General features: G+C 54.8%; 1 protein-coding gene across 1 annotated transcript; it reads left to right on the top strand.

Moving 5' to 3' along the window:
* The first annotated feature begins 413 nt into the window (after positions 1-413).
* P2RX1 (purinergic receptor P2X 1) lies at positions 414-12,574 on the top strand. The gene is made up of 12 exons (XM_059829375.1): positions 414-550; positions 3,901-4,048; positions 4,574-4,645; positions 5,106-5,175; positions 5,951-6,047; positions 6,773-6,853; positions 8,461-8,602; positions 9,699-9,829; positions 10,504-10,594; positions 11,163-11,228; positions 11,878-11,970; positions 12,530-12,574. The coding sequence occupies exons 1-12, from the start codon at positions 414-416 to the stop codon at positions 12,572-12,574; spliced, it is 1,173 nt and encodes a 390-aa protein (XP_059685358.1).
* The last annotated feature ends 475 nt before the right edge of the window (positions 12,575-13,049 follow it).

Raw genomic sequence — 13,049 nt, forward strand, 5'->3', positions numbered from 1 at the left:
CGTGGTCCCCGCTCAGCCCGAGCCCTGCCCGCAGCCCTTCCGTCCCCAGGGAGGGCCCCTGCCCGGGCGAGGGTGCTTCCCCCGCGGGCGGGCGGCTCCGTCCTAGTGGCACGTGGGCTTGGCAGCAGGGTGGCCCTGCACCCTCCCGCACCCCGTTCCCACCCCCGGACCATGTAGGGCACCAGCTGCTCCCAGCCCAGAGCTTATAGGAAGAGGAAACACCGTCCCTGTGCAGAGGAGGAAACCCGACAGCACAGATGTGCACAGAGCAACGCCGATAGCATTTTTATTTTCTTTTTTTTCCTCCTCTCTGCAACCAGAGGAGTTGCTCAAGCGGCGGCGGGCACAGCCCAACCCACGGCGAGGCGAGCAGTGGGGCCGGCGGGAGGCTGCGGCACAGCCCTGGCGCAGCCATGGGGCAGAAGTGCATGGAGAAGGTGTCCGCCTTCCTCTTCGAATATGACACCCCCAGGATGGTGCTGGTGAGGAACAAGAAGGTGGGACTGACCTTCCGGCTGATCCAGCTCATCGTCCTGGCGTACATCATCGGGTAAGGCTCCCTGGCGCCTGCTTTCCCCCAAATTAATGCTTTGCCACCGGGTTAAAAAGCAGTGGAGACGAAGGGGCTCATATATCCCCTATATCCCAATGCAGGGAGGTTTATCGCTGATGGCATCGTGTGTCCCTGGCCGTGGCCACTCCTGTGCTGCCCAGTGTCCCACCATGGGTCTTCCAGATGGCCGCCCGGTCCCAGTGTCCTCCCCAGAAGCTGCTGCATGTGCAGGCTGGAGGCTTATCCCTGCCCAGCCCCGCTCCGCACACCGGGGCCCCGGCTCCTCGCTCAGCTGCATCCAAATCCTGCTTGAGCTGCTGGACGGTGGCCTGAGAATCTGTTGTTATTTTTATTTTCATTTATATTAAATAAGAGGCAGCTGGGGCCAGCGCGGTGATTTGTGAGACCCAAGCGGCTCGAGACAGGACCATAAATCTCCCCATCCACCGCCCCGCCGGGGAGGCAGGGCCAGCCCAGCGGCTGGGGCCGGGACGGAGCCTCGCTCCAAATCCCTGGTTTGCTTTGCTTGTGGGAGGCAGCCCCAAGAGCAGCCGCAGCGCAAAAGCAGCTGCTTAAGAAAGGCAGCGAGTGGAGCAGGCGGGCTCTGAGCCGTGCAAGGCTGTGTTTCCTCGGGTGTCCCGGGGCTGCGGCTCCTGCCACGGCAATTCGGTCCCTGTCCCCGCAGCATGGTGCGATGTGTCATGCTGTGGGGTGCGATGGTTGATAACGGCGCAAAAATTTTCGCCGTGCTCATGGCTGCTGTGAGCTCAGCCCTCGAGAGACCAGCACCTTTCCATTGGGAAGGGCCCCATGGCAGGAGGCTTGCAGGGAGAGGGGATGTCTGGCCATGAACTGGAAAAAATGGGTATTTTGGGGCCACAGGGTGCCTAGTGCAGCCCAAAGCAGAGGCAGTCGCTCCCAGGGCTCAGTGCAAGTCAGTAGCTGCGGGGAGCAGCAGTGCCCATCCTGGCTTTTAGCCCAGATCCCCTGGAAAGGGGCAAAAGCTTCCCAGGGGGTCATTGTGGGACCCCCGTGTCACTCCCACCCTGCTCACCGGTGCTTTGGCTCACAAGGATGATCCTCATCCCAAACTGCTGCCAAACCAAGGTCTCAAGGATGCTCCATTGCAAAAGGTCTGGCCCAGACTGGTGGTACTGGGAGCAGCGCTGGCTCTCCTAAGGGCTGAGCCTGGGAAGCCCCAGGGCTCCAGCAAACCCGGCCGCAGGCAGCCGCTCCTGCGGACGGGGAACCGGCAGAGACGGTTGCTCAGAGCGGGACTTCCTAAGGAAACGTGGCTTAAGCAACCCAGCTAAAACGGGACAGGCAGCCAGGAGGGAGCAAAGAGAACCAGCATGGGGGTGACAGCCAGGGGCAGAGGGAAGGAGGTTGGCATAAAGTGGCTGTAATTCCTAAGTTTTTGCACTTTCCATGGGGTCGGGCTCCGCTAGCAAGGGGCTGCCTGTGAGTGTGGCCACCCATAGCCCCACCAGCCATTTGCATTCCCTCGCTGCCTGCAGCACTGCCTCCGCTTCCCTGCCTGCACCGAGCCACGATGCTTGAGATTTTTCTCTCCTTTGAAAGCAAGTTTGGCAGGCAGATATTTATTTATTTACAATTACCCCAGCTTTGGTCCCCCTTGGCAGCAGGCGTGGGATGCTCGTGGGGATGTGTGCTGATGCATGGCTGTGCTGGAGGGATGTGTGGCAGTGCCATCAGTGCAGAGGAGGGACATGGGGTTGACCCTGCCAAGAGACCCGGTGTTACCCTTGGGGAGCAGCTCTGTCCTCTATCTGCTCTTCTTTATGCTGATACGCTGAGATAAGGTGGTATCGCTGCTGGCCAGACGATGCTGGACATCACTTTCTGGCTTTCATTTCCCAAAAATCCCGCATGCGAGGAGGCTGCGGGCTGAGCCGCAGGATGGGGCTTGGTGACTCTGCCACGTTGGGGAGTGACACCAGGGGACTTTTACCACCTGGACAGGTTTCGATGTGGCATTTACAGCATGATGGGGAAACAATGCCTTGTTTGCCACGACCACAGCTCAGTGGCAGGGTGGGGGCCGCATCCTGCCCTGCCATGGGGAGGCTGTGTCACAGTGGCTTGCCCAGCTCGGTGTGCTCACAGTCATCTCCGCGGGGAGGGACTGGGTGGCAGCGGCAGAAGCTGCGCTGGAGACAGATTTAGAGAAATGCTCTGCCATGGTGCCACCCAGCTCACAGCCTCCTGCAGCCGCAAGGGCATCAGGGAAGATGCCCAGTGTAACCAGTATAACCCAGCATGGCCGTCTGCCCTGGAGGAGGAGGTTGGAGCTGGGGGTCCCAGCTGGGGTGGCAGTAGTGCTGAATTGCTGTGTTGGGTGTTGGGGCAGATGCCATCCCTGATGTCCCCTCGGCCCCTGTCCCAGGATGCCAATGGGGCTGCAAGCCAAAAAGCACCTTCCCCAAGAGGTCCCCATAAGGTCCAGCACCTGCAGGGCAGACCTCTGGGCAGCACCTGGGGTTCCCCTGTTTCCCCCATGCCCATCGGTTGGGTGCCCGAGGATGGGCTGACATGCCGGCCTGGTGTCACGGGCCATCCCATGGGAAACACGCTGTCTCTGTCGTGGCCAGCGGGACTGGTGCCGTGGCAGCAGGGACAAAAACCAGATCGCTCCTTTTTTAGTGCCGGGAACGCTCTGCGATGCCGGGAGCACTACCCGACATGGTTGCTCACCCATGTTTATAGTCTCCCTGAGCCAGAGTTAGTCCAGCAGCAGCTTGTTTATGCCATAGGTTAAATAGTGTCAGGAGCCGGCCCTAATGGCTGCGCGATGAGCTGGGAAATGCAGGGAGAGCCCCATGCCGGCCACAGCAGCGTCCCCAACCCTGCACCCAGGGCCACGGCTCTGCGGTTCCCTTTGCTGGATGGGGAACGGCGGCCCTGGATGTGAGCCGTCTCCAGGCTTACCCCTGTCTTGGCCCTGGAGGCACTGATTTTTGGAGAGTGCCTGTGAAGTGGATCAGGCGGGTCCGGGTGAGTCGCTGAGCCCAGCAAGCTGCAAACCTGCCATAGGCTTTAATCCCAAACGGTGGATGGCCACCCTTCTCCGCCTGCCTTCACAACCCCTCAACCACAAAATGCGTCCCAGTCCTCAGAATAAATCATCCCACCGTAGAAGTCGGGTCCTGCAGCTACCACATACCCTGAGCAAAGGGTGGGAGAGCTCAGCACCACATCCCTCATCCAGCTGGAGGAAATTTAGCAAATAAAGCCCCAGGTTGGGGGTAGAAGCAGCGGGATAGACTTTGGGCTCCTGCGGATGTGCGTTGGTGGCCATACTCACCCCACCACCTTTCCCTATCCAGGTGGGTTTTCCTCTACGAGAAGGGCTACCAGTCTCAGGACAGCATCGTCAGCTCGGTCTCGGTGAAGCTGAAAGGTCTGACGCTGACCAACGAGAGCGTCATGGGCCCTCACATCTGGGACGTGGTGGATTATGTTTTCCCACCCCAGGTAAGGAGGCAGGGTGCGTGCATTAGGGGGGTTGATTTTGTCCTGACGGCTGCTTTTCCTCATGTGCCGGCGTGCCGATGGGCATCTTGGCGGAGGCTTTCCATGGGGCTAACCATGACATGGTGTCCCTGTGGCGGAAAGCACGTTACTCCTGACACAAACCTCTGCCCATGGATCACCCCTGGGGAGCTTAGGACCTCCCATGGTCAATGGGGCATGTTTGAGGCTGCCTCTAAAAAGATCAAAGCTCCTCCGGTGCCTCCAGAGGAGCATCTCGGGTAGCAAGGGGGGTGTTCCACTGTCCCTGGGGCTGGTGGCACTGCAGCTCCCCAGGGCCACCACCAGCTTCCCAAGCTGTGGCGGAGGAGGGCAGAGGACCCACAGTTAGGAAGAAAGGTGCCGTCCGCCTGGACATGCCCCAGTGGTTTGGGTACCCCTACCCCTTGCCCCAGGGAGAGGCTCCTCGCAGAGATTCCATCCGAAAATGCTGTGCTGGCTGCGAGCTCCTTGGCTGTGTCTCTGCAGGGGGACAGCTCATTCGTGGTGATGACCAACTTCATTGTCACCCCTGGACAGAAACAAGGAACCTGCCCGGAGGTAAAATGCACTGGCTTCCATCAGCCGTCTCAGCTTCTGTAATTTAGGGTGGTTGTGGTGGTGGCATTAGGGAAGGAGTTTTCCTGACCTTGAGAGGCTTGGTGAAAGCCCGAGCCTGGCCCCATATTATCATTCCTGGCTGGCAAGCTCTATGTGGAGGCTTTTATACTGCTGAAAAATGGCCAGCATCCATTTAAATTTTCTTCCCTTTGAGATGATCAAGCAGAGCCAACTTGAGGCTTGAATAAAAGCATCTGCCTGGAGTTTAAAAAAGAAATCCCCCCTTTTTCCTGCTTAATCTGGACATCCTTGGTTGGGAAGCGGTGTATAGACAAGGCTCTGGCTGCAGCTGAGCGGCGTTTCTCCCGGGGAAAACACTGCGTGGTGAGGCAGGAGGGACAGAGGGACCGAAACCGCGGGGTGTGATGCTGAGAGGCGGCTGCCTGCTTTCTCCCAACAGCTGCCGGATGCCGGGCTCTGCACGCGGGACAGCGACTGCAGCAAAGGGAAATACAGCCGCCAAGGACAAGGTACAGCACGTGGCCCCGAGGCTCCGGCACCGATATTAGACTCAATATTAGGAAAAATTTCTGTACTGAGAGAGTGGTGAGACACTGGAATAAACTGCCCAGGGAAGTGGTGGAGTCACCATCACTGGAGGTGTTCAAGGAATGTGTGGACGAGGCATTGTGGGACATGGTTTTATGGGCATGGTGGGGTTGGGTTGATGGTTGGACTTGATGATCTTATAGGTCTTTTCCAACCTTAGTGATGCTGTGATTCTGTGTGACTGACATTTCTGGCAAGACACGCTGAGCACAGCGTGCTCCGGCGAAGTCGCATGGCTGGGGTGTCTGGCAGGGGGACCTGCTTTGGACCACCAGCTGATGGGCTTTGGGAAAAGCCTCTGACATCCCGGGTGAGGGTCCCACCTGGGCTGGTCCTGATTTCCTCTTCTGAAAGATATCTGAGCTGTAAAAAGTTCTGCCAACAAAAGATTAATCAAGACTAAACCTTTTCCCCCAAACTGCTATCCTTCTAACAGCTCAGCATTTTCTGAGGTGTATTTTAGCAAGAAAAATGCCCAGTTGCTCCCCTGTACCATAGTGGAAGAGAAACCACTGCTCTGAGCTGAAAGGCCACAATTAATTACCCTTTTTATAAAGGGGCACCAAGGCCCTGAGTAATTTGTGCCTTGGATGTCTGTGGCAGGGCTGAAGCTCCAACCAGATCCCATCCATCCCAGTGTGAGGCTGGGATTTCCCAGTATCCAAGGGCGTGAGCCGCCGTCTCTCTTCCCCACAGGGCTCATGACAGGCAAGTGTGTGCATTTCAACAGCTCTGTGAAGACCTGCGAGATCTTTGGCTGGTGCCCCGTTGAAGTTGATGACCATGTTCCCAGGTAAGGAATGATGTTGTTGCCCCCTTTTCCATCCCGGTCCCACCCCAGCTGCACCCAGCAGCACTCTGTGTAGGGCAGGGCAAGCTGGGGCTCTGCGGGTTGCTGCCAGGACAGCCTGGGTCGATCCAGACCCCGTGGCTGTACATGCTGCTTGGTGTCCCCAGGGAGTTAGTGTCTCTCCTGATGTGGTTTGCTCCCCACCTTGCTGGCAGCTTACCCCATCTCTGCTGGGTGCTCTGTGCATGGACCAGCAGCCCCCATCTATCCCATTTGCCTTCAGAGTAAATTTGTACTCTGCACCTGAGATGTTCTTCACCTCCAGCCTCCGTGGGCCCCTGTGAAGCACCTCCTGGTAGACGCAAAGTCCTTTTCTTCCTGCCTCCCCTCGTCTTGGGGGGCCACAGGAACAGCCACAGCTCCACCAAGGAGCCCAGGGAAGCATGCAGGCCCTTGAGCTCTCTTCCAGCCACCTCACTGCGATTTTGGGGTTTCTTAACTGAAATACCAGCACCTAACTCCCTCTCTGTCCCCTAACAGGCGCTTCCATCCCTCCTTGGGGCTTTTCTGAACCTTGTTGGATCTTTCATTTGGAAAGGGAAGGGAAGAGATGACCAGTTTTTCTGGGTCCTGCTCATCCCAGTTTGGATGAATCTCCACCAAATGGGGCTTAGCCCAGCGGACAGAGCGCCGAGTGATGGGCAAATGTTAACACTTGTGTTTTTCAGCCCTGCCCTGTTGTCAGAAGCGGAGAAGTTCACCTTGTTCATCAAGAACAGCATCACCTTCCCCAGGTTCAAGGTGTCCAGGTAAGAGGAGGTTTGGGGGGATGGCTTCTGTTCAGTTCCCCCAGCCGCGTCCCTCAGGGGAAACCATGGGTGTAGCTGGGTGCTTGATAAAGAGAATGCCGTCCCTCATCAGTGAGCCCAGGTCTACTCTAACTGCTGCACTGATCACCAGATTAGCTGATAGGACCAGAGACGTTTCCCTCCCAAATCTGTCCCACCTCAGCCTGTAGCTGTGGTTACATGAAAGAAGGTTTCTGGCATTGATGTCCCCTGAGTTACCCTCAGATGACTCACATACAGTTTCTCTGATTCTTCATTTTTCTTCTCCCTTTTCCTCTTTGAAGATAACAGTAAAATACTACATGGCCCAGTGGGGTGTGAGCAGCCAGGACAAGCTTGGTGCCCAAAAATGAGCAGCGGCCCCTCTTCACATCACGGTTCCCACCCGTTTCTGCAGCAGGTTGTAGGGTCGGCCCCTTCCAGGCAGCGCTGGAAACAGTGCCGCCCTGAAGGTGCACACGTAAGAGGATTTGCGATGACACTGATTATATATCTGATTTGGAACAAATTAACAGAAGCTATTTGTGCTGAAGACGGCGGATTCTTCTCTCTAAGCCGATCGCGTCCCTGTGCTATAGCCAAGGTTAAATGCCCTGACAGCCAGCACGCTTGGCAAAGTCTCAAGCCAACCTTGCGCTGCACCCCGAGAGGTGGCTGGGAGAGGGGATCCCCCCCAGCAGCAAGGAGAGGTGGCAACCTGAGCAAGGGCAGGCGGGAGGGGGGACATGGTGGGGAGAGCAGGTCCTGGGAAGTGAGGGCGGCCGGGCTGGCTGCTGTTGAAGGGGCTGAGCCGGAGCCAGCTGGGGTCATGGGGAAACTTCCTGCCTTTGATCGTTGCTGCTAATTAACTGCTGAGCATAAAAGGATGGGACGGGGTTGAGCAAGGCACAAGTCTTACAAAACCATCTGGGGCAGGGAGGCTTCACAGAAAGACTATTTTTAGGTGAAAGAGCGGAGTGGGGTGGAAGGCAAGACGTTGTCCTTTCCTTTTCACCCTTTCTGGAGGAGGCAGCAAAATCCAGCTAAATGTAAAAGCTGTGGGATAGACTATCCGTGAGCTGTCCCAGATGAAAACTGTTGGTGCATGGAGCATTGCCTGGCAGAGCCCATGGATGAGCTGACATGCAAACGGGAGAGGCAGCCGGGACGGATGGTGGAGGCCACGGGAGGGTTTGCAAAGCTGGGGAAGGAGAGAGGGGGTTGCTAGAAGAGGTGAGGACAGGCAGATTTATACTGAAGAAATGGGCTTGGGCAGCAGGCAAAGCAGCAAACCCACAGCAGAGGTGGAGACCATTTGCAGGAGAGCAAACAGCAGAGAGGCTTCCTCTGCAAGAGGAGGTTCGGGGACACGAGTCGCTGATGGGGTGGTGGAAACCAGGCAGGGCTGGAGGAAGGGACCCACTCTCCATGTGCAGGGTCTGCTGAGCACGTGGGGGAGGAGGACGAATCCCTGAGCTTTGAAGTTACCTGGCTTTGAGCAATGGGTTGCACCAGGGACCTCCAGAGGTCCTTTCCCATCCAAATTACTGGGTTATTCAGGCTGGTTCTCACTTTTTTTTCATTCACAGGCGCAATTTGGTTGAGAGCGTTACCAAACAGTACCTGAAGAAATGCACCTATCACAAAGTCACCGATTCCTTATGCCCTGTGTTTGACCTGGGATACATAGTGAAGGAATCGGGTCAAAATTTTACCTTCCTGGCTGTTAAGGTACTTCAATTTCAAATGATTTTTCTTGCTAACGTGGGGAGGGGGACACCGACAGAGCAATCATCCCCAAACCGTTGAGACACGAGGGATCTGTTTTCTCAAGGACTTGCGAGGCAGCGTCAGAATTAGCTCTTAAAGATTATGAATCTCCTTGGACACGGTCTAACATTTAAGCCTTTCTTGGAAACTCCCCTGTAAGACTGACAGGATTTGACCCACTGGCAGTAAATCCAGGGTTCAGTTTAGTTTAATTTGTGCAATGAATGACTAGAGCTGTGTGGCCAAATCCCATCCGACTGAGCTCGGAAACCTCAGCTGGATGGTCAAATATTGGTCGTTGCACAATGCAAACTGCAGCCTCTCCCCAGGCTCAGAAATGCAGCTTTGCCCAACGCTTCTCAGGGTGGTATGCAAGAGTACCTGCTATTTCTGCACTGCAGGGCCTTCAGCTAACTTTGCCAGGCATTAAATAAAATAAAAAAGAAAAATTGCATATATTAAAGGTGCAAAAAGACGAGCCTGTGAGGCACAGCTAGTTACAACCTGGAGCGAGCTCAGGAGGGACTGCTTCACTTCCTAGCAGGTGGCCACTTCTCTTAGAGGAGGTCGTCTTCAAATTTTCATGGGTTCATTTCACTCTCCTCTGTGACCATGTTAAATTGCCTTTGATTTTCCCTGGGGTGTTAATGGTTTGATGGCAGGGTGAAGCCGCAAGAAAGGTGAATCTCGTGGACAAAATCAGGCAAGGGAAGGCTGTCCCACAAGGACCGTGGGGGATCTGCAGTGGGCACTGTTTCTCAGGACCATGCCTTGGGCACGGGCTGCTGACCAGGAACAAGAGGGCATGAATTTAGTTGTGTATCCAGCATTTAGGGCAGAAGCAAGCACCTCCGCATAGGGTGATGTACGAGGCACGAGGCCGAGGCTGCCCAAGAGGGCTGAGGCAGCGGTGGGGTCCACGTACCCTGGAGACCCAGGGCACCTTGTAGCATCGAGAAAGGCCACGTCTGAGCATAGAAGGAGTTCCTCCATGCAGGCTATGTGCAAGGAGGTTGGGCCAAGCGGGGCAACCTCGTGACTCCTCTCTTGGCTGCAGGGCGGAGTGGTGGGCATCACCATAGACTGGAACTGTGACCTCGACTGGCCCGTCCGCTACTGCAAACCCATTTACCAGTTCCACGGCCTTTACAACGATGACAGTAATGTTTCACCGGGCTTCAACTTCAGGTAAGGAGACCCCTGTTAACTCTCCAGGCAGAATTCAGAGGTGACATCTTTCAGGATCCCACAGCACTCCAGGGATGGTGGAAGATCAGGGACTGTTCTCCAAAATACTCACTACCTTTACAGTGCCGGGCAGCAGTGCTCTCTTTCGAATGTCATAAGAAAAGTAATAACCCATCCCTTGGCCTCAAAATTATCCCGTTGCTTTTCCCTGGACATCTCCTCGCCCTTGCAGACTCTCCTGCTCAGCTGAGCTCTCGGGAAGCCCCTTGGAAGACTGGAGACGGTGCAGGGTCATCTCATGTGTTCCCACACTTCAAAGCATTCAGCCACAGCATGACATTTAGGCATGAGCTGCTGCTCTGACTTCTGCTCTGTGTGAAGCTGCCACTAGTGCTGCACTAATATCTGCTGTCACGTAGCACTTGGGGTCATCACGTATCAGCACAAGCAGGAGCTTTAGCTCCAACTTGCAGGCAGGGAAACTGAGGCACAGAGGGGAGAGGTGCCAACAGCCCAGCTCCTTCGGGGGGATTAAAGAGAGGGTCAGGACCAGGTCTGTGATGGTGCATCCCCAGACCCCTGTCCTGCTTGCACCAAGATCCTGATGCCCTTGGGCTGTAGGGAGCTGTTAGACACCCTGGCAGGCCATTAACGCTCACCATCCAATCGGACAGATATGCCAAATACTACAAAGAAGATGGGACAGACAAGAGGACGCTCTACAAGGTGTTTGGGATCCGGTTCGACATTTTGGTGAATGGCAAGGTAAGGGTGGCCAGGCAGTTTGCCCCCAGCTCCCCAGGACAGCAGTGCCATGTCCTCAGGCAGATACCAGCTCTGTAACACAGCACCGGGGTCTCATGGGGCCAGGAAAACCAACACGAATGGTTTCCTCAGGTCAGTGGTTTTGTCCCAAAAATTATCATGATGGATTGCGGAGCAACTCTGGAAAATCAAAACCTTTCACTAGTATTTCCAAAAGCTGAACATTTGCATTTTTCTATTTTGTCTTTTTCTTCCCACTGGGAGAGAAAGCTTTCCTCGTTGTGTTCCCGCTGGGAATATTTAAAGGGTATACTTTCTTTTTTTTTTTTTTAATTAAAAATACAGGAAGCACAGTAATTTCAATTTGTGTCAGCCTAAAACCAACCTACCATATTTGTCTCTTTGACCAATGAGCTTAAAAACAGCTCTTACCCAGCTCTTGTTTCTCTCTGTGCTGCAGTTGTGGTTGCTGCAAGGCTCTTTAGCTGAGCCCTGCCTATAGCTATGGCACCTTTTTTTTTCCTGGGGTGGTTGTAACATATCACCACTTTTCTCTGATTTTATTCAGGCAGGCAAATTTGACATCATCCCGACCATGACCACAATCGGCTCTGGAATTGGTATTTTTGGAGTGGTAAGTTCAGATATTTCCAGCCTCTATATGGAGACTCTCGAATTACTCTCCTTGCCTGTGACATCCATGGGGAAGCGCCCCTGAGCAGCAGTGAAATACTGGTTCCTGCTCAGGCAACAGGGGACGGGCAAAAGGGGGAAAGGAGGTGCTCTCCTGCCTCGCTAGCTCTGGAAAATATTCCTGCTGCCCACTGGCTGATGTGAATTCTGCTAGCAGGAGCTGCTGCCCTGCCAAGTGAGGGGAGCAGGCTTTCCTGGCGGGGCCACATCAATAGTTTCAAGTTAGAGCTGGTACTGAGCGGGTTTTGGAGGTGATGGGCAGTATTTCATGCATGACAGAAAACTAATATCCTATTTGGTTACGGTCATTAAAGACTTTGGCATGACCCAAAGGGTGTTGTGCTCTGCATATACCTAAAGTGGAAGCTCTTAACTTCCGTTGACTTAAATTGCCCAGTATTAAACCCATCACACTTCACTTCTGTCCTAAATGGACATTCAGGGGCTGTACGCTCTTTCTCAGCTGCCACGTTGTGGGTTGAAGCAGAAGGAACCCTAATTTGTGGGGCAAACTGGAACAAGCGGGAAGTACAAGGTGGCAGCGGTGAGCCGGGAGGGCAGCCCCAACCCTAACTGCACTTTGATTTAAGGCTTCTGTGCTCTGCGACCTGCTCCTGCTGCATTTTCTCCAAGGACGGGACTATTACAAGCAGAAGAAATTCAAATACGCGGAACAGGAGCCTGTAAGTAACAGCGAGTCCCTCCCCTGCAGAGAGTCTCGCGGGTGTGAGTGTGGATGTGTACATGGGTAATGATGCTGTAACACAAACAACATTTATACAATATATTGCAACATTTACACAATATATTGAGGAGCAACCAGGCACCTTCCTGAGGTAGTGGGAATTCTGAGCCCTTGGGACTGTCAGAGATTGGGATTCATGAATCTCCTCTCCAAAATGCTAGAGATCTTCTGTGTGACTAATAATAGCTTTATTCCCTCCCTTTATCCCCAGATATTCCAGCATCTGGTGACACCTGCATTGCTTTAAGCGAAGCAGGGACAGATCAGTGCTTTAGCAAACTGGAAAATGTCCCCTTTTCTGCTTTCTGAGAACATCTCCGTGACCGTGGGATGTGTCGTGGCCTTTCATAGGACGTGAAAACAGCTCCCCTCAAATTCCTTTGAAATTATGCTTATACATTTGGGGTTAGAAGTTGCTGTTCAACCACATTTTTCCCTGGCATTAGAAAGGGGCAGGTCTGTAAAAGAATCATTGTTTTCTCTCATTTAACCCCCAGTCAAAGTCGCATAAGAAGCAAAAGGAGCTGGACAACACGCAGTGAGAGGTGAGTGGTGTTTCCCCAGCCCTGCTAGCGTACGGCTGGCAGGGGTGAGGGCTATGGGTCTCAGGGCTATCCCAAGACCCCTGGGAGTTCAGCAGGGCTCCAGGGAGGCGTGGAGGGGATCTGAGCTGTGGGCTGGAACGTCTAACCTGCGGTCAGCGTTTCCCAGGGCAGGCAGGCTCATGGGGCAGCACTGGGTGCAGGATGTGGGATTGACATCGCATCTTGGATGGCAGCATTGCTTGAAGAGGGGCAACGGGGGGCAAGACACCAGAGATCACTGTGCACCTCTCTCTTGGCAGAATCCACACTGACCGACGAACCTGCACCCTCTTCCTCCTCCTCTCCTAAAGCACGGTCATCATTCCCTGTCACCAGCCTGCACCAGCCCCAAGGCCAGCAGGAGCAGTGTCCGACACCGGCTCATGGGAACGCGGCGCCCTGCAGCCAGGGCAGGGTCCGGCCGGCCCAGCAT

The sequence above is a fragment of the Gavia stellata genome, chromosome 25 (assembly GCF_030936135.1).
Source record: "Gavia stellata isolate bGavSte3 chromosome 25, bGavSte3.hap2, whole genome shotgun sequence".
In the NCBI taxonomy this organism is placed as follows: domain Eukaryota; kingdom Metazoa; phylum Chordata; class Aves; order Gaviiformes; family Gaviidae; genus Gavia; species Gavia stellata.